Genomic DNA, 26,409 nt, shown 5'->3' on the forward strand with positions numbered 1-26,409 from the left:
ATCTCAGGAGCTCCCTACTTGCATTATCTTCTGTTAGTAAGCACACCTTAAACTGTTTCTTGGGAGAGCTCTTGACCTGCATTCTTCTCCAAGCAGTCAGTTACCCCCAATGACATTTTCCCTAGAGCACTTCCCAGAGAACAGGCATTTATCTTCCCCTTCTATTTCCACAGGCTCTTACAGAAACAGCTGTGTTCAGCTGAAGGATACCCACACTCCAAAAAACTCCCTCAGAATAGCAGTATAGATCACTGCTACAGGTAATGATGAAAATCATCAGTACACATCAGTACAAATTCACAGGGGTATTGTCTCAGCTACAGAATTCTACTTTCAAAGGAATCATAATCTGTTTCTAGTAGTTGAGTAGATAAGCTGAGGAGCAATCCATAAGAAGGAGCAATTCCTGCTTGCCTCCTTCTAGAAAAATTAATTCCCTGGATGGTTTACAAACAAGTGATGTCAGAAAGGCTGAAATTGTGCTCCCCAGCAACAGCTGAAACCTGCAGTTGGAAGGATAAGTGCAAGAAAGAGCCACTTCCATATTAGCTCTATATCTAATTAACATAATTAACATTTTTTAGACTCCATCCCACTGCTCTACAAAACCCACCAGCCCATGCACAGTATTTGCATTCAGACATTTTGAGGGATGATCAGGCCATAGCACAAGCTCTGAAGAGACTGAAGATTAGTCATTGCTGGGCAAATGTGAGGCATCAGGGAACACAGGGGTCTGGGGGCGCTCAGCAGCAGGTCTGGGCCACTTCACTGGAGTAACAGAAGGGACTGATGGCTTTGGACAAGGAGCATAAAGATCCTCTACTGAACAATCCACACTAGAGCATCTAAATCAGCCAAGGATTTCTTCCTCATTCTAAGCCTTCCCTTGCACCTTGCAGTTTCTCTCAGCAATGCCTTACCCAAACAATTAACCTGCAGCTCCTTTGTCTGGGCACTCCCCAGAGTATTCAAGAAGACACCACACAGCCTTTCTTCAAAGTGTCCTGAGAGCCGTTCTGTGCCAGCAGGAGAGGAGTACAGCTTGCCATACAAGTAGCAGACAGCAGCTTTTATACTTTCATTTGGGTATGTCAAGCCCATCAGCAGATGATCCACTAAATTATCTAGCATGAGGAACAGGAACAGCAAACATTCACTGACATTTTAAAAGCATCAACCTATTTCCCTTGAAAACGTACAAAAGCCTACTGGCCAGACTGGTGTGTGCAGGTTAATGAAAGCCACAGTCAGGTGATGTGCTCAGCACCATCTGTCCCTCTGAGCAGAGGTACAGTAATCAACAGCCACCAGAGCTCACTGTTCACCATATGAAGATCCACCATCCCAGCTCCCTCCACAAACAGTTCAGCTTGCTCACCAGACCCCCAAGCACTGGATCAAGATAAAAAAAACCTAAGTGTATGTTGCCTGTGAGGCAGACCCACAACCCCAGTTTGCAGAGGCTGCTTTTGCCTGGCTAAAAGCATGATTATAAAAGCTGCTATGAAGGTTCTGACCTGTATCTCAGGAGGCCTGAATGCCACTCTGACTTCTGGACAGGCTTCTTTTGTGACCTTCATGAACTCGTCATGGGGACAGGGGAGTGCATGCATGTGTACTAGGGCTGTGAATGCCACCCTTCAGTGGGACATGACACACTACTCACTGTGCTTTACCACCAATATTTCAGCAAAGCCTGGGATGGCATCTGCCAGCTTGCCCAAGAGAGAAAATGTGGGCAGGCTGCTTCTCATGGTATTTGCTTTGCACAGCTGTAGAGGAGACAGAGAAGGGAAAATGTTTCACTGATGAGGACACAGTCCAAAGGCAGAAATGCACCCAAACCAGCAACTTCTCAGTGATGTATAATCTTCCAGAACAGAATCTTTTCCAAAGATGGGCCTTCTTCACCACTCAGGATAAAGCACAGGGAAAACCCAAATACCACACTAAGTCTCCAAAATGTCTTTAAATGAATTCAAGGAATTGCTTGCTTGTTGTTCCTTTTCCTCTTTCTCCCCTCCACCTCTTACATGAGCAGACTAATTTCTCACCACTTTTGCTACTTCTCTTTTTTTTTGTACCCTGTGGGACCACCATAAACTTAGGAATGAGGAGAATGAGAGCCTATAGCACAGGTTGGGAAAGCTCCTCATATAACTGAACAGTGAAGTAGGAAAAGAAGCATCTGAGGAAACCACACAGCTGCATAAGAGTATTATGAAGCCCTGTGGCTGCAAGGCATCATGAGAACAATATAAAAACTCCATGGTAAAAACTAACCTTGCCAACATCACAGCTGGGAACTGGCATTAGGACATCCTAGATCAGAGGGGATGGAGCTTTGAGCAGCCTGGTCTAGTGGAAGGTGTCCCTGCCCATGTCAGGAGGGTTGGAATTAGATGATTTTTAAGGTTCCTTCCAACCCAAACCATTCTATGATTCTGTGATCCCACTGCTACATCCCAGTCTTCCAGGGCCACTCATTCCTCAAGCTCTGAAAGACTGGAGGAAAGGGTAAGAGAACTCATCTTCACTGACCTCCTTCTGACTTTCATCCAAAATGCAGTATAAGTACTGTTCTGACTTCAGCTCCACAACAAGCCTCACCAGAACTAGGCAGAGAAAACAGGATCAGTAACACACACACAAGAGCACTCACAATCCATCTTCCATGGAGCTTTAGCAGACCAGTGAGCAAAGAGCTCAGAAATGAAATGAGCCCAGACGTGCTGAGAGAGCAGGGTTACAGCAGCAGACCCAGCACTATTACCTCTGATAGCCCAGCTCAAGCTCTCTGAGGCATCATTCCAGCAGTCCTGCTTCAGCTGCACTACAAACCATGCATGGAAATGAGCCGCAAGTGACAAACTGAGCCTCAGGACAGCAAGTAAACATGAGGAATCAGGAAAGGAAGGGAGGGAAAAAACCTAGCTTAAAAGCATAAAAAATTATGGTAATTGAATAGACCAGGCTTCCTACAGTATGAAAACTGGCCTTTAAAAATGCATCCTTCCAGAGAAGATATCAGAACTGAAACTGCTGAGGATCATTAGATTCACACTCAGAGATCCCCCTTCAGCTGCTACTGTCCCTAAGATAAGTGAAGTCTATCAGCCATTCCTCCCCACTGCAGATGTCCCACACACCTTACCATAAAGGACAGTGCCAGTCACCAGAGTGCTGCTGGTCACTTCCTCAGCCCCAAGCAAGGGCTGTTACTATTAAGATCTCTGACAGCTCTGTACTAATAAGAGGAATCAGCATGAAATGATGTTTTCCAGGCAGTGGCAACACATCACCTGGGGCTTCCCTAACCAAATCTCAAGGGAGTTGCCTGGTGCTGGCAGGCCTGTGCCTCCACACATAGACCAGCAGGCCAGCTGCAGCAAGCAAAGTTCTTCTTCCAGTACTTTCAGAACTGGCACCTGAATGTTCAGCTGATAAAATTTTGGCAAGAGCCCCTTTGCTGAGACACTGCACACATTTCTACACGGGGTTTGGTAAGGCTGTCTTGGATGTAGCTTGCTGTCATGGCATGACTCTTTTGGAAAACCTACACTTTTGATTTGTATCATAGGAAAGCATTCTAAAAAGAAATACCAGGGACTTTTGGGCTCACCATTTCTTGGTATATCTAAGGCAATACTAGACCTGCTTCAGCTACAGAGCTACACATCTCAGCAGAAGCATGTCTGAGACAGGTGATTTATAGGTGGTTTAATAGCCCTTTCTTGCCCTAAACTCTCAGAAACTTAAAACACTTTCAACACTTAGGCAACACTAATTTAAAATTGCTCTGTTAGATAGCATCCATCTCTCAACAGACTGGTAACATGACAGAAAGACTTCTCCGCTTTTCAACCCCATTTCAAGCAAGTGTCTGGAAACTAAAATCCCTCTGGAAGAAGTTTGTAATAACTCCTTTTACCTTTCATGGCTGGTCATGGAATGCATCACTGCATTGCTGATATCTCTAGACTCAGCAGAGCTGCCCAGGGTTAACTGGACTGCAGAGATTCTTTTGTCAGCCCTGCAGACATTTCCTTCAGTTTCCAAATGAGAGACTGCTCACAAAGAGGAATCTACAGCCTGTACAGCTAAATCACAAATACCCTCTACTCCTGAGGAGAAAGCAGTAAATCCCATAGACTTCCATTTGCTTTGACAATTTGGTCAGGTCTAACGATGCCAAAGTTGAGGCACTGTTACCCATCTGATAATAAATTCATGGCACAAACAGACCTGTGAGAGAAATGTTAACTATTTTAAAATGCACACACTCCCCTGCCCCCAGTATTGGAGCAGACCATCATTTTTGATGCATGGATATCGATGGTCTTCCCTTTTGAAGCTGTGTCAAAGCTGAGCATCTCACTATAGGTATCAGACAAGCCACACTGTCCCCTTCAAAAACTGCCAGGAATTGAGATGTGGATTTGTCACTCACCTTCAACTAATAGGTTCAGGGCACTGCTCTCTTCCACAGAATGCAACATCCCTGCAAGGCAAACCACAACAGGTCATGGAACTCATTCCTGTTTCTGATCATCAGTGCTGTAATTCCTTCTTGTTAAAAGGAACTGGGTTTTTTTTTTCAGAACTGTTTTCTTTTCCCTGCTTCACATAACACCAGCCTGACTTTGTCAGATAAGGGTGGATACTCTCCAGGAATATGGCAAAAGGTGCCTCCATAAGCAGGACACAAGGACATGAGACACTTGGTTCTCTTGCAAATTTTTTATGTGTTTTATAGTTGAAGTCAATGGTTCCACCTATGTCAGGGAATATGTAACTGCAGCCACCACCATATCTCAACTGTGTGTATGCAGTATCACACATCTGAAACAAAACCCTGGAATGGCAGAAGTGGGTTTTGTCCTTTGTGTGCTTTGTGTCCTCCATTCTTACCAGTTACTATGATCAGTCTTCTCCCTCCACAGTACTGACAACCCTGAAACCAAACCTGAACACCAGGTTTAAATCATCCAGAAACTATTCCAACATTAAATCGAACCCAAAGGCATCACTTCACAAGTTAATTTTACAATGAGAGCATAAGAGTGGATATATCAAAACAAACTCTACTACACCCCAGCAGACAAGAAACTCCACCTCCCAGCCCCTTCCAACCCATAGCATCAGGCATTTGGTTTGGATCCCCACTTCTGCCACACTAAATCACTTGGTTTAATATATCCAATCAAACTACCTCCCCTCTGAAGTCTCCATGATGTCTCAGAATTTTGACCAACTAAAGCAATGTTATGACAGGTGAAGAAATTACTTATTCCATGCCTCATCTGCTCAGTCCTTAATAACTCTTTAGAAAATATTTGTATACATTATTGAACATTACAATATTAGCTGCATTAAATTCAGGCTTATCTGAAACACACCACCTCATAAGTAACACTCCATATTTCACCTCTCTTAACCCTCTTTCTTCTGCCTGTGCTTATTTCAATATTCTCTCTCCAAATGTATTTTCCTGAATTCACTATTAATACTTCCTCCACAGCACTGCTCAAACTTCTGGGGAGGTTCCCCTTACACTCTTGCACCAAATGCTCCTTGGTTCATCCAAGCTCTATTGAAAATGAACACACCATTGTTTGTAGCTCCAAGCTTAGCCTGGGATTCCAACTGCTCTAAGAGTTACACCAAGTACAGTGCAACCCAAAGCTTCCTCAAACCACCCAATCATAAAAAGAATTCTCTTCTCAGAGAATTATTAAAGCAGACAAGAGCATTGAAATGCAAGCACAGCATCCCTGTCTTCTGGGTTATTTTGTGTTAGGGCCATACAGTGTAGGGCTCAATCGGCCACAATCATCATCTTTTCCAGTACTCTAAAGGATTATGTGTGACACACTATTAAAAAAAAATTGTGCAATTAAAAGAATAAGAACTGCGTAAAGTTCTGTTTCTAATAAAGCTGCTTCCAAGACGTGCCCAACACAATCTATGGGCAATCAACTCTTTGAACAATTCAGTGTGTCAAGGCAGGGAGAGGGTCTTGTAGGTTACTTTTCCCCAACCAACAGTAATTATCTGTGATGTGCAAATGAGATGGTGGAATTGAAGGAATCTGGTATATTTGAGCTTTGAAGGCATTCTGATTTCTACCCTCCACCTTTCCCTTCCTGCCTTACTGTTCCCTCATTTAGACCATTATTTCTTCTCCATCAAGATTTTAGATGTTTCAAAGACATTTCCCTGCTATGCAAACAGAAACCAATAAGAGAAGTTCAAGACCACAGAGACTTACTGGAAAGACACTTTCTGACATCCTGCCGAACACTATTTTGCTGAGGCTGACTCACCAGAGAGCAGCAGGTTTTAGTTGTACAGCAACAAAGATTTCTACAGATATGATGGTGTAAAAAAAAACCCACTACATAGATTTGTGGTTTGCACATTTGATATTAAGTCCTGCAACACCTTTTTATGCTCACACTTTGATTTCTGTATGAATCTTCATATAACTCCAGAGGCATTAGACCAGAATGGAGAGCATTCAGGGAAGGGTAAAATGCCAAGCACTCCCTATTCTCCTAAACTCCTGAAGGACTTTACAGATACGTCAAGATACTTTGAAAAATCGCAAAAGAGTTATGAACATGCCAATCCTGCACCCTGGGGAATGAGAAAATTAATTAACCTATTCTAAATCAGTGACAGCCAGTTTTCTGCTGGGAGTAATTACACAACAGCACGGTGGAAGTATGGAGGTAGGCACCTCAATGTTCTTCTGCTCTTTTTTTTTGCTTCAAATGTGGGGAAGCTTCACATGTATTCAACAAAAGGTAACTAACTACCTCCTCACTGCGGCTGCACCAGGCCTCAGAGAGCTCTTACCAAAGAGAGTTCCTATCAAATGCATGCACACCCTCTCGTCTGGTGCCAGCAGCTGGACGACCGGCAGCGCCTGCCAGGCCAGGGCATCCTGGAGCCGGGACAGGACGTGCTTCTTGCGCACCAACTAGGATCAAACACAGCAGCGCGTCAGGCCCCGGGCCCGCGCCCCGCGCTGCTCCCACCGCCCTGAGGGGAAAAGGGCCACCAGGGCCCGGCCGCCGAGGGGACAGGGCTGGCCAAGGGCCACAGCGGCCGGGCCCGGCCCCCAGCTGAGCGCCGGAGAGCGGCAGCCCCGCCGCTCAGGGGGCTCCGCGGCCCAGCCGCACACGGGAAGGGGCGGCGGGGCACGCGCTGCCCACCGAGGCGCTGCCGTCGCCCAGGGTCTCCACGGCGCAGGCGAGGCAGAGGGGCGGGCGCAGCGGCAGCGCCCAGCGCGGCCCGTGACCGCCGCACGGCCCCGCCGCCATCGGCGCTGCCGGGGCTGCCGTGCGGCTCCGCCCCGCTGGGGACGGCGGCTCCGCCCCGGGGTCGCCCCGGCACCGCCTCCCTTCCGGCGGCCGCGGCACCGTTCCCGCCTCTTCCCTCACAGCGCGCTCGGGCCGACTGCAGCCACCGCGCCGCGGCCATGGTGAGTGGCGTCGGACCCCCGTCTCCTCTTCCTCCTCCTTCTTCTTCTCCTTCTCCTCCTCCTATTCTCCCTTCTCCTCTTCCTCCTGCCCACTCCCACCAGCCTGGGGTAGAGGGCGGCCGCTCTCCGGCTGCGCGGCGGGCAGCACGTGGAGGCCGTGCGGGCGGGGCTGCGGCCGCTTGCGGGGCAGGAGGCCCGGGGGGCTGGCGGTGCTGGGGACACCCGGTAACGGGGGATTCTCTGTGCCTGGAGTCACCCCCGCGCCGTGCTGGGAGCCGCAGAGGCCGCGGTTCTGCCAGCGCCAGTCTATAACACCGCTTGTGACCTCGCTGCTGTGCCACCCCGCTGCCCATGCTAACGTTAGAAGCCACTTGTGGTTTGCGGAAATAACCCTGATGCGTGCTCTTCTGGTGATTGTTTCAAACTTTTTGTTGGTCTTTTAATTTGCACTGTTAAGGTGCATTGAAGTGTTTCATTTTCTGTAGTCCTTGTGGTATAAAACGCCTGAGACTGCTTCATAAGTGCAGTGCTTTGTAAGATGTAGATTGTGAGTAGATACACTCTTTACTTTGATGTAAAGCATATCTTTCTTATTTTTCCCCTTTACTTTGATACAAGAAGAATCCGTACTCTTTTAGGAGTAAAATGCAATGGTGTTTCTTCTGTATGGGCAGAGCAGATTAGACACAACTTCAGAAATCAGTATATGTGGTGGACATGATGCCTGCGCAGTGCTGATCGAACCAAAGCCTCCTTTGCTCCTATTGTGACATTCTTTACTTTTTCCTTTAGAGTGAGGCAGAAGTGAATCCCAAAGCTTACCCGCTGGCTGATGCACAGCTCACCAAAACGCTGCTGGACCTTGTGCAGCAATCCTGCAACTATAAGCAGCTACGCAAGGGAGCCAATGAAGGTGAGACTTGCACATTGAAAAGTGTGCTACAAGTCACAACAAGGATTTTGTGAGATGCCATGGGTAGAGATTGTCTTTTCTCTGTAGCTGTGATCACTCATTTTATATAGGTCTGGCTATTGCAGGTGTGTGTCTCCTTTCTCCTCCTTCAAGCCTGCTTTAACAAGATTCAGGGACAGAACTAAGCTGTAATCTTTTTGACATTTATATGTAGTTCTGGTAGATTCCCAAATTGTGTTCCTGGTGTATAGTTTCTGGGGTTACCAGATGCCTAACCAGTTCAGAACCATAAGATTTGGGTTTGAAGATACCTCTAGTGCAAACTGCTCACAGCCTCCCTTCACAGTTGCTTGGGGCTTCACCTAGTCAAACTTGTAAAAAAACCCAGAATTCCTAAGGATAGAAACTCAGCAATCTCTTAGAACCCATGTCTCATGCACTAGATCTCTTCCCACTGAAGCCACTTCCAGCACTTCCTGAAGTTGTTTAACATTAGATGTGTTTTCCAGAATGACCCAGACTGACTCCAGTTTCTTTTACAGCCACCAAAACACTGAACAGAGGGATAGCAGAGTTCATTGTGATGGCAGCAGATGCAGAGCCCTTGGAGATCATCCTGCACCTCCCTCTTCTGTGCGAGGACAAGAACGTCCCGTACGTGTTCGTGCGCTCCAAGCAAGCCCTGGGCCGCGCGTGCGGCGTTTCCCGGCCCGTCATTGCCTGCTCCATCACCATCAAGGAGGGCTCACAGCTAAAGCCTCAGATCCAGTCTGTACAGCAAGCCATAGAAAGACTCTTGGTCTAACTGCCCATGAGAGTGTGTGTGTGAAATAGAAAGTGCAAATTAGGGGAAATTAATGTTTAGCTTCAGTTGAGATGATAGTTTTGATATCAACGTTTCATTTTAAAATGCCACATTTTTGTTTAATAATGGCTTAATTCTTAGTGTTTCCGCCTCCTATCCCCCCACTTTTCTATTATTCCACTCCAACATTTTCATTCTCATTGTATTACTTCTTGAAAAGTGACTGTACAACTGTGTTTCCTGTTTTATGTTTGAAAGAAGGACAGAAAAAACAAAGTCCTCCCCTCGTCTTCCTGTCTGCCTGCTCAGGGCTTTTTTAACCCACCCATCAGCTTTCTCTGTGGTGCAGTATTTCTGCCAAGCTTAAGCCTCCGGCAGGCGTGAGTAACTCTGCATTTCTGAACGGTTGAGGCTACTGAGGAAAAGGTTCCCTGTGTTCAGGCTGCTGGAGTCAGTAAGTAATGGAGCAGCACGGGCAGGTATAAAGCAGGCAGCAGCTACTGTGTAGCAGCAGATAGAGCCAAGAGCAGCACAGCCCTTGTTCTTGAAACCAGACAAGAGACTTCTCTTAAAGATGCATGGCAAGCAGAAATCTTATGGCAGTACGCAAGGGGAAGAAGTCTCTTAATTTGATTATTTTTAAATACTGACTTTTTAAGAAAAAATAAAAATGCTGCAAAGCTAAATAGAATTGTCATTCCCTTGGTGAAGTATTTGCAACTAACTGGAATGTTTCTGCTTGTAAAGCTGACCTGCTCACAGGTTGCCTAAAGGCTATTGCAGTGCAGTAATTTGTTCTCTTTCAGCTTCCTTTGCATGGACTGTTACCACTGAGGTTGGGCTTCCTAGAAAAGTTAAGCACAAAACACATGGCAGAGAGCAGCCTGTTGTGGCTGATGAGTACCCTACACCTGACTGTTAATTATAAAAAGTGCCATGCTTTTTAACTACTGCACTCTATAGTCCCCTGACTGAAGATGCCAAGGAAACAGAGAACAAATCATTTTTCAGATAAATTAATACATGTCTCAAGAAGAGAATGCTGTAACATCTCATGTCCTGGAAAAGCAGCATGGAGCACCAACAGCAGTCTGGATCAGTGGTGGTTTTATGGACCTAGTTTTAATTAAATACATATTGTATAATAAATGCACTTCTGCTCTGATCAGAAGTTTAAACCCCTGTGTTGGAATATCAAACCTGTTTTCTATTGCAGGATGCCAAAGCAAAATAGTGTGGAAACTCCATTGGGTGCAATAGCAGAATGGAAAATAAAATTTTCTGTAATGTTTCCACAGAGGCACTAACTTCATACCTTTCATAAGTACATCCCAAGCAGATGAAGTGAGCTTATGAAAGACTGAAGACATCATGTTTGTATATTTTAGTAAATGGCTGATACCAGTAATCCTTGCTGAGATGAATTTGATCCAGATACTTCAGAATCCTTTTATTTGTATGAGGTTTAGAAGGGTTCCTGTTCCCTTCTACTGATGCTGACTGTTGAGCTAGTTGTGTTAAGAGCTACAGCTTTGCCAAGGATTTGCCCTGCTGTACCAAGACAGATGATGTAAGAGAAAGCACACAAGGAGCAGAAATAAAGGATACTTGAGCAAGCAAAACTGTCTTTTTCTGCTCTGAAGCACTCCATCAACATCCCTTTTAAACTTCTGCTTAATGTGATAGCCTGCTATTAAAAAGAACAAAAAAAAAAAAAACAAGCCAGGAGGCAGATCTAATAACCTAGAACAAACGTGCCACAATCATCCAAAGCCTGCCACATAGTGTGCCTGAGGGTTAGCAAGGCAAGAGAGATGTTAACAAGGCTACTTGCAGAATTCAATTCACAGGCTTACAGACAGGATAGTCTCACTACTCCACTCTTCAAGCCTTGCTAAGACAAGCATTTAGAGTAACTTCATTGCCCAAGGGCAAAATAAATTGAGTGCTTAGGCAAATCTTTATTAAAAATAACTAATCCAGGCTGATTGGAAGTGTAACAGGTAACATAGTTTCCGTGCTGCAGAGCTCAGTGCAGGCTAGCTGCCCTCTGGGGGAATTGTGGAGGTAAAAGTGAGCAGCATGCTGGCACAGCTAGGACAATCAGTGCCAGAAGGGTGGTCACAGCTGGCTCCACATGTGCCACACTACACATGGTGACAGGACAGTTTGTGGGCCACACACAGGAATCTCTAGACACTAAAAACACTAAGCAGACCAAAATGGACACTGCAGGTATCCAATGTTTATGTCCTGTAAAATGTTAAAAGTTTCACTAAACAATTAGTAATTTCCTAAAGCAAAACCAACAACTTTATTTGTTTTAGGTATCTTGCACTGCAAGACAGGTGGGGCATGCCAGGGATGGAAGTCTAAAACCCAAAACACGCAGCTGCAGTATTCTTAAGTATGACTAAAAAAGTAAAAATACTGTATGTAACAAGGGCTCTCTCCATAACTTGCTATTCTTCTATTTTAAAAGCACATGTTTGAGTACAGAAGCCTGCACAATAGTCTGACTCATTCACTTAGAGAGGTAGAAAAGCTCTTTGCCATCTCAGTAATTTAACTGGGATAAATGCTTGCAGCCTTCCGGGGAACACAATTTGTTTTCCATTTTTAAACCAGCTTCTGCTATTACCATTTAAAAATGGAAGACCTGGGTGTGCAGATTTAAGTGCCAGCTTTTTGCCCAAGGGATTGGATACTGCTTCCCAGTAATGATTTTTTTCTTTTAAGATCTGCTGGTAATACTTGTAATGATGATGGCAGAAAAGAACCCAATTGGATTACTAGTACTGATACTGGCTGTTTTGGAGCGTAACACATATTTATACCCTCTGTTAGGACACAGACTCAATCTGCTGCTTGGATTCATGTGGTGCCATTAACACAGATCATTGTGTTTTCTTACACTGAAGTGAGTTCTGCTGTCTTTATGATACTGAGATGGCACAGTCAGTGTTGCAAAGGAAAAGATCCAAACTTTTATTAAGAAACCAGCAAGGCACAACTCTGTCCATGTGCAGTGGGTGACCTGAATTCACAGGGAATTTAGTTCTGCCTTTACCTACTGTCAACAGAATCCAACTTTGCAGAGATGTTTCACAACTAAGTAAAAAGTTTCTCCACTGCTACAGAGCAACACTTAGTTGCCATATCTTTCATAGCAAGATTAAGTAGATACAGCACCCGCATAAGACAATCAAGATTCTAAGCAGACAGAAGTAAACCAGGGCCACACTCTCCAGCTTAGTGCTCATTAAAGTATTCAGTTAAAGAATCTACAAGCTCCTGCTTCTTGCTTCCACCCCTCAACCCCAAAAACCTGCATGCATCCTTCAGGATAGGTACAGTGAGCTTGCCTAGAGTGCCCTTCTGCACATGACACCGCAGCTCATCTTCTGAGACTTCTACCTTGGGCCTCTTCTCAGTTTGACCATCAGAAGCTAGAAAGATACATTTTAGATCACAAAGATTTTAAAAATTAGAAAGACATCAATGCCTCTTACACATACCATAGTTAATGGCCATTAGCACATGGTACTTTAACAGCCACACACTCACAGACCTAGTTTTCATGTTTTCTTTTAAGAAACAGGTACCTTAGTCACTATGTAAGTCATGCAGTATTTCATTGAAAGGAGTGATCTTAACTGAAGTATGAAATTGTGTTCTGATGAAAGCATCACCCTCCAAATGAAACTTTTAAGGGATTCTCGTTGAGACAGCAGAATGTAATGATTCCACAGGGAGCTCAGCTGACACTCACTTTATGCAGTCTTTCATAGACTCCCAAATTACACATGGACTTCAGCATTGCTTACACATTTAGCCATTAAGATGCCCATCTTGGACTTGCTAAACAGTCCATGCGTAAAAGTCTGACCAAGACAAACTGAAAGCATAAGTGATTTCACTATTCTGTTGCAAACCAGAAAGTTGCTAAAATTATACGTACATATTCTGCAGTCATTTACCCATGTTACTTCTTATACTTCACCCTGCATTTTGTCACTCCAGCAACTCTCCAACTGGACACCACAATATTCTCTGCTCTCTAAGAAGCAATACTGGATATAATACTTCATTGTGGAGATTAGCAGAGTTGTTGCACAAGCAGCTACTTTAAACTATGAGACAAACTGAAAACACAGGAGCTTCTTAACAGAATACAGACATTGTATTTTGTGTCTGCACCACCACTACTTACCTTGTTTTCTCTTTACAGCCTTCGCATCAGGATTGTAGTCAGGGGGATAAACCAGCTGCTTAAACTCATCCACCAGGTTGCCCAGCCTGTGGCTCATCTGTTCAGACTTTGGCACTGGCAAAAGATAAAGATTTGCCCTCTCAGAAACAGTTGATCACAAGAAAGTCTGCAAGGTGATCCCTGTTGCCAGATGAACTATCAGCTCACCTGGTGGGAAAAATACAATGCTTATTCTACAAAACCATTAGTGTATGGAACCACACAATACTTGATTTTGTACAATCATGTTAAACATTCATCAAGAAGGGACTCACAAAATATGAACCAGCTTAGGTATGCCAAGTGCCCTCTGTATTGGGATGTAACACCAGTTCATCAAGTCTTCAGCTGTAACTTTAGGGTTTATGACCATGAGAGAGACCCCTGGGACTGAAGAACATGTGCACAAAGGAGAATTAAAACATGTTAATGATTTTGGGGAAATGATTACCACATGTATGTTTCTTCTGAGAAAACCCACATAAACAGCTTTTTCTGTACTAGAGATGCATGATTTTGGTGGTGATATCCTTCATGCATCCAGGACTGTAATAAAGAACACCTGCTTCTTAAAGCTGCATTGGTGCTAACAAGTCTGACTGTTTTTCAGTAACATCACCAGACACAACTGTGCTTCTGTAATAACTAGTCCACAAGTGTCCTGCAAGCATGCAAAAATGCAAATACTTGTGTTATGATACTCCCAAATGAGAAATTTACAACTCTTGGTAATATCAGGAGTTTGGACATCTGGAATGCTGCATTTATTTCTGGACTCCCCGGTACAGGAGAGATATGGAGCTCCTGGAATGGGTCCAGCAGAGGACAACAAAGATGATTAAAGGACTAGAACAGCTTCCTTATGAGGAAAGTCTGAAGGAACTGTTCAGCCTCCAGAAGAGATGACTGAGAGGGGAACCTCATCTAAGTATCTGAAGGGAAGGTGCCAAGAGTATAGTGCCAGGCTCCAGGTGGTGCCAAGCAACAGGACAAGAGGCAACATGCAGACACTGAAGCACAGGAAGAGCCATCTGAACAGGGGGAAAACCTTTCCTGGGAAGGTGACTGAGCACTGAAACAGGTTAGCCACAGAGGTTGTAGAGTATCCCTTGCTGGAAAAATAATTGAAGAACTCCGTGGAACGTACCCTGTGCAATGTGCTGAAGGACAACCCTGCTTGGGCAGGGGGGTTGGACCAGATGACCCACTGTGGTCCCTGCCCTCCTGACCCGCTCTGTGGTTATACAATTCACTTAAAGTTAAACTCTCCCCCTCACTCGGTGGCAGCACTGCCCCCAGCAGAATAATTCCCTTCATTCTCTCCATTTATCACACTGAAATATTAATGAGAATCTTGACCAGAGGAATTTCAGAGAAAATATTACTCACCATAGGAAAAAGGTGATTCAATTTTAATTTTGGATGGTAAAGTGAGCAATTTTTTTCTTTACCTTTTAAGTGACAGCAATAGAAAATAAGGTTTCAATATTTCAGAATGGACCCATCCAGAATTCTACAAAGTGAAACTGCACACAACTGAAATATTTCTTAAAATACATTTAGGTTTGTAGTAGCACATATTTGACTCATAACAAAGTCACAAGTCCCCTACCCTGCCTCCCTTCAGACCCGCCAATAGCTCTCACTTGTAAGATCCTCAGCTTGTTCTGGTTCCATCATATCCAGCGCCAAAGCCTCCAAATTCCTGAAGTGCTGCTGCAAAACTGGGTTCTCAAAGCTGTCAGCCCTGTCAAGAATCCCCCAAAATGTCAATGCATGCTGCCAGGAAGACAGACAAAACACAAGATCTACCACCAACTTATGTGAGAATAAAACTTCCCTCTTTCCCACACAACAATCCATCACATCAGAACTGCTTTTCCTCTTCGCAATTTACCTGCTGAACCACTATCCTGTCATGTATCAACCCCATAAGAATGGTGTGTGAGAGTTAGAAAGTTGTATGAAGCAAAAGGAGATAGTGATATTATACTTTATGTACAGTTATGGTGGCTTCCACATATCTAGGGAAAAAATCTCCCATGAAAGTACTTGAGAGCATTTATCCCAGCTGCAATGAAAAAGAGACCAAGTTCTTCTTTCTAAAGTGCTCTAATTTAAATGATCTGGGTCTGATCTGCTGTAGAGTGGCAGAGCCACAATAAAATGTGATACCTCTGCAACAAATGACAACAGCCCAGAGAACAAGAGCAATTCTACAAAGAACACCAGAACGTGCTACATAAAGCATTGTGGTGCCTGGGTATCCAGAATGATTAAGAATAAAGTTTGGACAAAGCTACTGCAAAGAGAAGCAATTTCTATCAAAATACATCAAAATCTGATCTCAGGAATACCACAGCTGAACAACATGTGCAACAAAACAAGCAATGGTTGTGTTTTCTCCCCTATGCCACCCCCTGCACCCTATTTATCTCCAGGTACCTGTATTTGAACCTCAGCTTCTGAATTATTTCCTTCATTTTGTCCACCTGCTCTTGGCTGGCTGGCACATTGTCTGTAACATCAACATTACGTTTGTCATCTGCATAGGGTAGAAAAATCATGTGGAAACCTACACAGAAGAAAGGGAGGAAGACAACAGTTACACAGAAGAAGGGTCTCAAAATAATTTATAGAAAAACCAAGATGCTTATTATCTAGGTCTGATGACTCCAAACTACCTACCTGTTTTGTTGTTAACAACAGCAGTCCATAATACTTCCAAGTGCCTACAGCAGGACACTCAATCCCAATCTCAACGTTTGTAACCAACATCACTAATGGCTTTGTGAAAGACATTCAGACTATATTCATAGCTACCAGTTGGATACCAGAGCCTTGCTTTATGTGCAGGAGATCAACCAGTCCACCTCTCCCACAGGGTCTGAGCTTGAGAAAGATTTGTTTGAAAATCAAGATATTGCCCACATTATTCTGAAATTATTTACTTTGTACACAAGCAGTGTTACTTCCCTACTTTACATTCTCCCAGAAGATGTTTTTGCACTTGAAGAGGTGAGAAAATGCAGAACAGCAGAAATCTGCTCCCTAATCATTCCCCATTCATCTGACGTGGTATGAAGCTCATTATATGTGAGATTATTTATTTAATACTTTACAATCTATTCAAGGATACAACATAATTCAAGAAAAGACATTGTCTATTCTTCAAACAGGGAAAAAAAAGGCTTTTCATTTCTACAGCAGTTATTTGAATCTGCAAAAAAATAGGTAGAAGGCAGGGAAAACACTCTAGCCAGGTCATACCTGAGCAAGCACTGATGCAATTGGGGCTTTAAAAATAGATTCAACATCAGATGCTTACACTGACAAAACTGAAGAAAAGGAATGTTGGAAAGCATTTTCCCCAGTTTTAAGGGGGGGGTAGCACTAGGAATATTTTCCCTCAATAGAGGATGCCATTACACTGACTGCATCCAATCATGCAGGGAAAGGCAGCATCCCCTCCCATACCTGGAGGGGCTATCTGCACTTTCTGCTCATCCAGCTCTTCCTCCTGGGGAACCAGGGCCACAAAGCGAGGAGGGACATTGCGGCGAGGGGTGTACCTGCACAGCATCATCACCTCCCTCTCCAAGCACTTCATCAGGAGGGCATTAAATAGAGTTGTACTCCCTGCAAAGCAAAGAGGGGACTGGTTAGACTGACAGCTTTGCTCCTTTGCTCTGCAATATAACCCTAGATATAACCCTGTGACTTCTTGGTATTGCTTGCATTATTGTGGAGGTAAAAAGCAAATTCTGGAAGGGAGAAGACTCAAAATGGACAATATTAGTGAGTCTCTCCTGACTAGCAGTGAGACTTCTGGTGGAAGAAGTGAAATCACTACCATCTGAGAGATTGAATACTGTGAAATTTTCTCTACAAAGTCTATTTTTGTTTGGTGGGACATCACAATAGAAGCAGACCACAGACGTTTTGTGGAAGTAACACACTAAGAATTCAGACTTCAGTACTCTTCCTGAGGCACATGTTTACCTCAGGTATACTTCACCACACATGGTGGTCAGGGAAAGACTGACATAAATAACATGGTTGAGCCAGGAAACTGCAGTTAGAGAAACAAGCATAAAGGTTTTTCTTTAATCAGACACTGCAAAGCCTTTGGTCATAACTCAGCGCTCTTTATCCACTGCTAAAGGAGGAGCTAAAGGTTTTTTCTTACTACTGCAGATTGGAATATATTTCTAAATAAACAGATGTATGTATACATATAAAAAGGCAAAAATAAGCAGTTCTAAATGACCTTGCCTTCTGTCTTTACAAGCCTGTAAAGTGCTGTTAACTCAACTGTACTTCCTGAGTATCATGTTTCCACTCCTACTGATATGGACTTAAAAACAGCAATTATCTCCCCTGGTTTGGGGTTTAGGTTTTTCTTTTTTTTTTGTTTCTGGTTGGTTTTGTTTGGGCTTTTTTAACCATCTTTACCTTCTTGTCAGGTACTAGGATCCTTCATTTTCATGAATGGCTAAAACAAGTACTTTGTGACTACATCTGCCTGGTTTAATTGGCTGCTTGTCATGATGGATAAACATGAAGCACAATTGGCTGCTCTGCTATAGAAGAAAACAAGACATATCTGCAGCTGAGAGGGGCAATAACAGTTAATTCAGTTCTTCTTAACATTGGCAAATTGTTAAATTAGACAAAGCTTTTACACTCAATGATCCCCACCCAGCCACACGATGGATCAGCAGTTACACTAATGCAAGGTGACAAATCTTCTCCTGCCATTTTTGCTTACCTCTCACCAGGGATTCCTCAGGATAGATGAACTGGGAGGGCCTGACATGGTGGTGTTGTTTTAGCATTGAAAGTGGTTTGAAGCCAATCAGAACCAAACCTGGAGAATCAAACTGTTTTAATTCTTCCGTCTCCTCTTTCTCCAGCACAATCTGTCGGTTTCCATATGTCTAAACCAGGGAAGAGCAGATGATAGGGCTGCCAGCATAAAAAAAATGAGAACCAGGAGGCAGGACAGGGCAGGAAGTGCAGGAAGAGGATGCAATTGCTGTGTTGCACTATTTAAAAGAAGGGTATAGACAAGACAGTGTAAACCCTCATGAGTAGTGCACACTGAACTGGCAAGTGCAGTCTGTGACCATTATCCCAAGGGAAATTCTACCTGAACATAAGCAAAATGCACTTTTCTAAAGAAATGGCTAAGCCCTGATACAGAGAGGCTGTTACATCTCATCTCTGGAGTTCTTCAGAGGTGTCCCAAAAAGCCCTGAGCAACTTGATCTGGTTTCACTCTGGGCCAGGTTATACCAGACTTTTTCAGAGGTCCTGTCCAATTGTAAACTTGCTTCAGTCAGCTACCTGCTCCTGACAGAAACAGTGACTGAGAAACAGTATTTCTGTAGTACCACCCATGCCTCACAAAATCAAAATCATATTATAGTCGGGTTGCTGAAGGTAAACATCAAGGTTTAATGCTCAGCTTTCTGTTTATCTCCTATAGTTTATTTCAATAAACTAATATCCACTATAAATAGACTAAATACTTCATTTTAAGACAATAACTTTAAGAACTACCAACATGGAAGAAGACACAAAGCACACTTGTGACAAGATACCTAGCAAGTACATAACCTGTTCTGAAATAAAGCTGTGCTTGTTACAATGTGACACTCAATTTACATCAGCCAAACCATCAAGTGGGAAGGCAAAACAAAGAAAAATTTATACGAAAACCTCCAAAGGAAACATGCCTTTTGTTTGGAAAACAGCTCCAACTCCCCTGTGATTCACACTTGTATGTTTAACAAAATGGACCAAATCTGTTCCTAACAAACCAAAAGCTGGCAGCAGTGGCAACGGCCCAGGGTCACACAAGGTCAGGCTCTGACAACCGTGTTCGCCTTACAGAAAGAAACCACCTGTGTTCCTGACAGCACTCCCACCAGCAGCTATGCCTTCCCATGACAGCCAGGCCAGGGAGACAACTCATCCTCACCCTGCAGAGCTCTCAACACACCAGCCTGTCCCCAGGTGCATACACATGCAAATATTTCTGTATCTCATCTTGAAAGTGCAATACAAACAAAAGCAGCAAGGGAATTGGCATCTCCCTCACACATCAGAGACAAGAAAAAGCAGGTACATAATCAAAAAGTTACCTGAGCCCTTTTAGTGTCACTGGGCAGGAGCAGGCTGCCTGTTTTTCCACTAAACATCCTTGTTTTGGTTTTAACAGGTTCATTAGTTTCCCGATAAAGCTTCACTGGATGTGGTTTATAAGCTTTTTGAATAAGGTTGTAAACACCAACAGAAAGGGCCACATCTTTGCCCAGATGCAGATTTAGCCTGTGTAAAAAAGCAGATACAGACTTGAGATTCCTGAAAAATCACAACTGCAGAAGAAAATCACTCCCTCATATAAGTTATTTCCTTTGACCTCCTGTTCTCCTCCCCAAAATCACATATATCTTGGGAAACATACTATCAGTTGAGTCATAATCTCACTTGAATAAAAATATTTTTGCAATATCATCATTCCTCATCATAAAAGTCATCTAAACAGAGGCAATTTACTATATTTCTTTGACCTTTTTCTTTTCACTGAAGGGCAGCTATGCTCAAACAGAGCACAGGACAAGTCCCCATCTGGGTACCCCAATAATGCCTATTGTAATGTCCATGAATTCTCCCCCCAAAAAATCACTAAGACAAACAATACCAAGATTTAAGAAAAAATATAAATCAGATGTTAAGAGAAAAAATTACATGTAAAAGTTTAAAAATAGAGGTAATCTTCAAGTTATGGGAGCAGAACAGTGAGTTACTACAAATGCAACTTCCTCTCTTGTAAAAGGTATCACTGGGATAACTTTTTGGGAAAGGTTTGGGATTCTTCCTCCCCAGCTATTAGAAAACTTAAGGAACATTGCCAGAAAAGAAAATAAGGCTGCAAGCAGGAGCAAGAATGCCAGTGACAACAGCTCAGGTTGGGATACCTTATAAATATTTACTGGGAAAAAGAAAGTACGTCTTGGAAGTTCATTCCCTTACTGTGCTTCCACAGCATTCTGCTATGAACTCACTCCCTAAAAAAGCAACTGTTATAGAGCATGTGGTTCCAAAAATACTTTCTATCTGCTTTGTCAAGATCCCTGTAATCTTTCAGTAGGAGATTAGAAATATCAAGGCTGTGTGAATCCATGCCAAGTAGCTAGACAGACTGGCAACATAGAACTACTTAACAGGAAAAAATACCTAGCATTCACGTTCAGATGCATTTTTTAAAGTTAGTGTTGGCAAGAAAAGCCTAATTTCAATCAGATTTCACTATACACTAATTTTTATGTTGTAGCTTTTTAAGTAAGTGGACTTGGCAATTATGTAATTTTTTAACAAATTATCATTTCTGGCCAAGCTCAATACAGGAGATACCACACAGAGGAAACAAGAGGTCCACTCTGCTCTTCTCATCCACAAATATCCTTGGAAACAACAGAAGAAACACCAATCGTAGACTAAAGAATTAAGATTGAGGAATGTAAGCACTTTAAAGTGCCTTTAAAGACCAATCATTCCAGAAGAGGAAAGTGAGATGCAGTCTGAAAATAACATCAGGTGCCCCTGCTGAATGAAAGATGTATCATAAGTAGGCACAGACCTGACTAAAGCCCTTTTCTTTGTCTCCTTTGCTCGTACTTTCTTCATGAGATGTTCCAGTTTCTCTGACTCTCTAGGCTGGATCCCAAGGTCCTCATCCTCTGCTACATTTATAATATCCCTGTAGAACAAAGAGATATCGAACCCACCAGGCTTCTTCAAGTGCATCAGGTCCAAGATGATACCTAGAAACAATGGAAGAGATAAGAGCAGGATAAAAAACTGCTTTTTTCTTGCATCAGCATGTATCTCAGCACTCTCAAATTTCTCTGTCTAAACAGATAATTTAAGTAAGAATAAGCTCCAAACTGTCATCTGCACCAGATGTGAAATATTCTGGAGAAAGGGAATATTAACTTCAGTCAAAACAATGCAGAATAGAAAATGTTTCCTCTCTAATTAAGAATGCAGACAGCAATGAAAGCTCCTATAAAATATAATCTTACCTCAGGCATAGAGGGGGGTAACAAGTTCAGAAAATCCCCTTTCCTTTAATTATAGGGGCTAATGAATTAAGTAAGCTTCACAGCTTCTAGATCCAGGACATCTCCTGAATTCTAACATTACTGGTTATCTCAGCTACATACTCAAACTAACGCTGTCTACTCTCTGAGCCCAGGCTGATGTCCTTCAGCTAATTCAAAATGGAACCATTAAAGTAATTTTCCTTTTGTGTTAACTTGGTGTTATTATTCCCTTCCTAGAAAATGGTACAATAATAAAGAAAAGTTTATTTTCTTGGCCCTGTCATGTCCCCATTTATGCTATCAAACTAGAAAGAGATCCTAGAAAACAAGTGCTAGCTATTGAATACCAGATCAGAAAACATCTATTCTAATTAAGATTAGATACCAAATTTCTAGTTTAGGAACTTTCAGAAACATTCCCCAGTTCCAATGATTTTACATCTTTTTCCATCACAAACCAGCAACGCAGTTAACATCTGCTGCAAAGATTCATCACGTTTACTGTGTCTAAAATGAAAAGGGGAAAGAATGACCTGTGTCTCTCAGATCACCAGCTCTGGTCCTGGCCAGCTTGGCTTTAGCACTGTCATTGGCATGTGGGTGATCCTCGTTGGTGAAGAGCATGATCCTCTTGTGGCTCAGCCTGACACGGACATCACTGAAGAGGTTGGAGCAGGCCCAGAGCGCCTCACCCAGGGAATAGTCAGCGCTGTGGCCAAAGCTCTCCCGGAACAGGGCCCGGCCTTCCTCTCCCCTGTACTGGTCCAGCTCCAGAACACGCTTCGCACCTGGGGGCAACAGCATCCACAGGCATTGGGAATTCTGCCAGAAGCACCATGAGCTCTTCTGAGTATGCACCAGGGGTCCCCTAGAGCTGACAGCCAAGGAATGCTCCCAGGCACCTCTGTGGCAACGTGCAGGGGGGTAGGACGGTCGGGACGGACGGAGACAAGAGATCTCTGCAGCCAGGTGATGGAACTACCCTTATTGCAAAGGGCCTGGGTGCAGGGCCCTGCTGGGGGCTGCCAGCTGCAGCTCGGAGCTGGCCCGAGAGAAGAGAGGGGTAGAGAGGATGAGAGAGAGATGTGGGGACCTGAACATATGCATTGTTATGGAGAGAGTCCCTGTTAAGATCTATGTATTGTAAGATCTATGTATTAAATAAGTGGGTCCTTATGGAGAGAGTCCCTGTAAGACCTGTGTGGGTCCTAGTTACTCCAAACGAGCTACAGCTGCGAAGTCCTTAGTTGGGCAGCAGCTGTAGCTTGTGAAGGTAACTGGAATAAATAGGGGTGGGTCGAGCGCCTAGGAGGAGCTCCTGAGAAGACACATGAAGGACTGTGCTGCAGAGAAGAATAGCTTGGTACAGTATGGGACTTGAAAAATATGGACCATAACAAGAGAGAGAGGATGAGAGGGTAAGAAAGCGAGTTTCCCATTGCAGCACAATAAATCTTCTTTTGTGTTGAAATATTGTAATTCTCATCAACCAATCTAGCACAATATACAAATCCTACAGCATTTACATGTAGGCTATAAGAATAATTTCATTACCATACTGTGTTACATTTTAAACCCTAAAAATGACTCTTTGGACCCCTTCTGCCAAGACAGTAGGGTCTGCTCTGACCTGTGGACCTGTCTGCAAGCAGAGGGTCTTGCTTCATCAAAAGGGGATTACCTTCAGTCTGGCCATACCATTGTTTTCCAGTTGTTCAGTAACTAAGGTATCTCAAAGCTTGCTTTCATTTCAATCTTGCTTATAGTTTCTATATTCTCAAAATCTTTCCCCAGGCAATCATTTATAAGGCTTTCCTGTTTCATCTTCTCCAACAGCAATGTCCTTTCAACATCTGGTTGAGAAAACTGTCCAGCATGGCCTAACATCTGCAATATCATTAGCCACTTACCAGTGAAAGCACCTGCTAGGGCAAGAGGACACAAAATGCCCTGGCACCAATGTGGGCTCTTTCTGTGGGAAAAGACAGGAATCAAAGTATTGCAAACCCCCTGCACTGAATGCCAAGTGCTCAGCTGCAAAGGCAGCAAACTGCACCTGCTGCAGAGGCACAGCAGACTGCTGCACCACCACAGAAGAGAGCCTGAAATGCATCCTGCATCTCCACAGCGTGCTGGGAAGGTGGAGAGCTCCTCCTCCTTCTCCTTCCTCGCCCCTCATATCAGAGAGGATGCACACAGAAGTGAGATGAAGCCCACACAGATCACCACACTGAGCACAGCAACATTCAGGTCAGTTGTCCACAGCCTTGCTGCAGCTCTGAGGATTATTTCAACCCAGCTAGGACTCCTTTAGCCACCTGTCTAACCGCAGATTCTGCTCTCTCCTGTTACTCTACAATGGGAGACAAACTTTCATTTTTCAGCCACTGCATCCTGCAGAGCTTCTTCCTTTGTCCTTCACTTAAGCTCCATAGCACTTGAAACACTTCATTTGAAAATGTTTTCCTCTGCCTTTACTATTTTATTTTCATCTCCTCATCTGTCCTTTAATGTAAATCTTCGTAATTCTGTACTCCATAATGATCACCTACAGCATCTCTTCCTTCTCCAGGGGCAGCAAATACACAACTCTGCTCCTTTTGAACTGATGCCTTAAGTTTTAGCTTTCATATTTTCTAGATTCTGTACTGCCTTAGTGTGTAACTTTGAGCTTCATATAAAGTGTCAGCAAGTTCTCTTCACAGAGCAGTTAGACAAAGCAATCCTTTTCCAGCCTGAGAACCAAGGACACTTGCAGCTTCAGGCCCAAAAAGTGTAAACAGCAGCAAATTGAGGAGAGCAATCTGGGAGGATGGAACTTCATAAGCTGAAGCTGTAATTGGACAATTAACCCCAATATGTAAATGGACCAAAACTTATAGAAGTGTGAAACCTCGAGACTGAGGATCCATCTTGGGTGGAGCCACAGCCAGGCTCTTGTACGGCCCAAGGTGTACTCTTTGAAGGCCTTTTAATAAATACCTGCTTTATTCCTTTAACACTGTCTAGCCTCTGTTCCAGGTAGCCTCAGAAGGCATCAGACCAACACCCACCTTTCATCTGTGCTGTTTTTATCCTTACAGAGAGGCTACTGCCTCTAACATGGGAGAAAGGACAAGCAGGGAAGAGGAGGAAAGTGGAAATACAAGACCTATAAGGCACTGTCTGCCAGAAAAGGGAGAAGAACCTAAGGCAGTCCTATCAGGTCTCTGTTGTAATAAATTCTGAAAATAGGACAAGGCTCAATTCTTTCAGGAGAAGCCCCTGTGCCGTTAAACCTGCACCCCCTAGTAAAGAAAATTAAATCAAACATCCTCAGAGATAAAGGCTGTATTAAAAGTTGTAGACAAAATTCCCCCAGAAGACTCTCAACTGCCAGACAATCTGTCACCACTAGCATGTATTCTTTGCACTTTTCCTGCTGCCTTTGCAATTCAGCAACCAGCATTTGCTATCAAGCAGATGGTATGTAATCTCAAAGAATGAAAGAGCGAGATTCAAGAACTGCAGAACTTATTATGGAAATAAGAGATGGAACACCCCAAACAGGCTACCATATTGAGCCACCTGCTCTAGCTGACACTGCCTGAGCAGGAGGGCTGGACAAGATGACCTCCAAAATCCCATCCAACCTCAGCTATTCTGTGACATTCTCCATCAGCTGGAATCCATGATGCCTTAACATGGACACACACTTTTCTGGTGGACATTTTAGAATTCTGTTGAGATACTCTAAGGTATCAGCAGACAGCAAGTGAAGCCACCACATTAAAATATAAGAAAAGGCATAGAAAAGGATCTGAACCAACTCTAAGAGAAAATGCTAGGCTCTCATGAAGTTTCTAAGCTTTCAATAAATATCTAAATCTATCCCCACCACCAAGAGTAGATTTCAGTAAGAACTTACCTGATAGCTCTCTGATTTTAGAGAGACCAGTTACTGACAATGCTACTACACCAACTTCCTTACTCTCTTTTTACAAAATCTTCATACCACTTTACCTGGATTGTCCAGCTCCTGGAGAACATAAATGTGCTTGAAATCTACCGAATTCTTGTTGTTTTCTGTACCATAGAACACAACGCTTAACAGGTCCCTGTCACTGCTGATAATTTTGCTGGTATACACACTCCGGATGCACTGAAAAAAACGCATCCAGGTCAAAATTACAAGAAAATAGTTTTCAGAAAGGAGTGTGAAAGTCTTGCCTTAGCAGTTTATCCATCCCTACCTGGATGGTCATGTCGAAAGGAGTCTCTGCCTCCCCGTGGGATTCGAACATGGCCTTGGAGGCATCCACCAAGAAGATGAGGCTGTCCCGGCCCGAAAACCTCTGCTCCGCTACCGAACGGGGGAAACAGTTTTAGCAGAGGCCCCTCCACCCGTGGAGCCTGGAAAGCAGGCTGCCTTCCGTGAGGGGGTGGGGGGCCCTTACCGACAGCCTCAGGCCCTTCCTCCTCTTCCTGCTGCTGCTCCTCCTCCTCCTCCAGCCCCTCGCCCCGGTAGAACGACCCCCAGCCCGCCATGGCCTGCGCCGCACGGCCCCGCTCACGCTCAGCCGACCGATCGCTCCGCCCCCGCAACCACTCTGACCAATGGCGAGAGCGGAAATGGCCCGGGTCCCGCCCACCCCGGGGCATTTGTCCCTCCTCTCCACGCGGATTGGCTACAGTGGGGTAGCGAAGGGCGGGAACTCCTCACGCGCTGCTCACGGCTCCGAGGCTCAGCCAATGACGGCGGGACTTGTCCGTCCCCGCCTCCCCGGCTGTAGCTCCGCCCCCGGCGCTGTCGCGCAGTGACGAGGCGGCCCGGCAGGCGCGGGGCGGCCGCGC

At 44.1% G+C, this 26,409-nt stretch overlaps 3 protein-coding genes across 5 annotated transcripts in view; 1 reads left to right on the plus strand and 2 right to left on the minus strand.

Moving 5' to 3' along the window:
* The window catches only part of MEI1 (meiotic double-stranded break formation protein 1), a 38,212-nt gene extending 30,881 nt beyond the window's left edge, over window positions 1-7,331 (minus strand). The window contains exons 1-6 of the mRNA XM_059472571.1: window positions 7,224-7,331; window positions 6,865-6,988; window positions 4,454-4,504; window positions 2,545-2,618; window positions 1,670-1,775; window positions 924-1,127 (exon numbers count right to left, since the gene is read on the minus strand). Coding sequence (XP_059328554.1) covers window positions 924-1,127; window positions 1,670-1,775; window positions 2,545-2,618; window positions 4,454-4,504; window positions 6,865-6,988; window positions 7,224-7,331 — 667 coding nt within the window. The remainder of the gene's footprint in view (window positions 1-923; window positions 1,128-1,669; window positions 1,776-2,544; window positions 2,619-4,453; window positions 4,505-6,864; window positions 6,989-7,223) is intronic.
* Window positions 7,332-7,423: 92 nt separating this feature from the next.
* On the plus strand, window positions 7,424-10,832 carry SNU13 (small nuclear ribonucleoprotein 13). Its single transcript, XM_059471875.1, has 3 exons — window positions 7,424-7,492; window positions 8,285-8,405; window positions 8,948-10,832. Exons 1-3 carry the CDS (start codon window positions 7,490-7,492, stop codon window positions 9,208-9,210), a joined length of 387 nt encoding a protein of 128 aa, XP_059327858.1. The 5' UTR covers window positions 7,424-7,489; the 3' UTR covers window positions 9,211-10,832.
* Window positions 10,833-11,151: 319 nt separating this feature from the next.
* XRCC6 (X-ray repair cross complementing 6) lies at window positions 11,152-26,120 on the minus strand. Of its 3 annotated transcripts, XR_009418466.1 has the most exons (13): window positions 26,013-26,120; window positions 25,809-25,918; window positions 25,579-25,717; window positions 22,110-22,364; window positions 21,111-21,294; window positions 19,612-19,798; window positions 18,234-18,402; window positions 16,940-17,101; window positions 15,908-16,037; window positions 15,109-15,209; window positions 13,738-13,852; window positions 13,424-13,537; window positions 11,152-12,659 (listed from the first exon to the last, which is right to left on the minus strand). XR_009418466.1 is itself a non-coding variant. In XM_059471874.1 (12 exons), the coding sequence occupies exons 1-12, from the start codon at window positions 26,101-26,103 to the stop codon at window positions 12,463-12,465; spliced, it is 1,782 nt and encodes a 593-aa protein (XP_059327857.1). In that variant the 5' UTR covers window positions 26,104-26,120; the 3' UTR covers window positions 11,152-12,462. The 3 variants fall into 3 exon arrangements, 2 of the variants coding, with proteins under 2 accessions (XP_059327857.1, XP_059327856.1); XM_059471874.1 differs by lacking the exon at window positions 13,738-13,852 and having other exon boundaries at window positions 15,908-15,980; XM_059471873.1 differs by lacking the exon at window positions 13,738-13,852.
* Between the last annotated feature and the right edge of the window lie 289 nt (window positions 26,121-26,409).

The sequence above is a fragment of the Ammospiza nelsoni genome, chromosome 5 (assembly GCF_027579445.1).
Source record: "Ammospiza nelsoni isolate bAmmNel1 chromosome 5, bAmmNel1.pri, whole genome shotgun sequence".
Lineage (NCBI taxonomy): Eukaryota > Metazoa > Chordata > Aves > Passeriformes > Passerellidae > Ammospiza > Ammospiza nelsoni.

Bases quoted from the DNA above. Each gene is read 5' to 3' on its own strand.
- XRCC6 (XM_059471873.1), bottom strand. From the start codon at position 26,103: ATGGCGGGCTGGGGGTCGTTCTACCGGGGCGAGGGGCTGGAGGAGGAG. The intron at 21,295-22,109 runs GTCATTCTTTCC...CATTGTTTCTAG, and splicing joins TGGTGATCTGAGAGACACAG to GTATCATCTTGGACCTGATG. The intron at 18,403-19,611 runs GTAACTTTTTGA...TCCCTGGTTTAG, and splicing joins GTGACACTAAAAGGGCTCAG to ACATATGGAAACCGACAGAT.
- SNU13 (XM_059471875.1), top strand. The intron at 8,406-8,947 runs GTGAGACTTGCA...TTTCTTTTACAG, and splicing joins ACGCAAGGGAGCCAATGAAG to CCACCAAAACACTGAACAGA.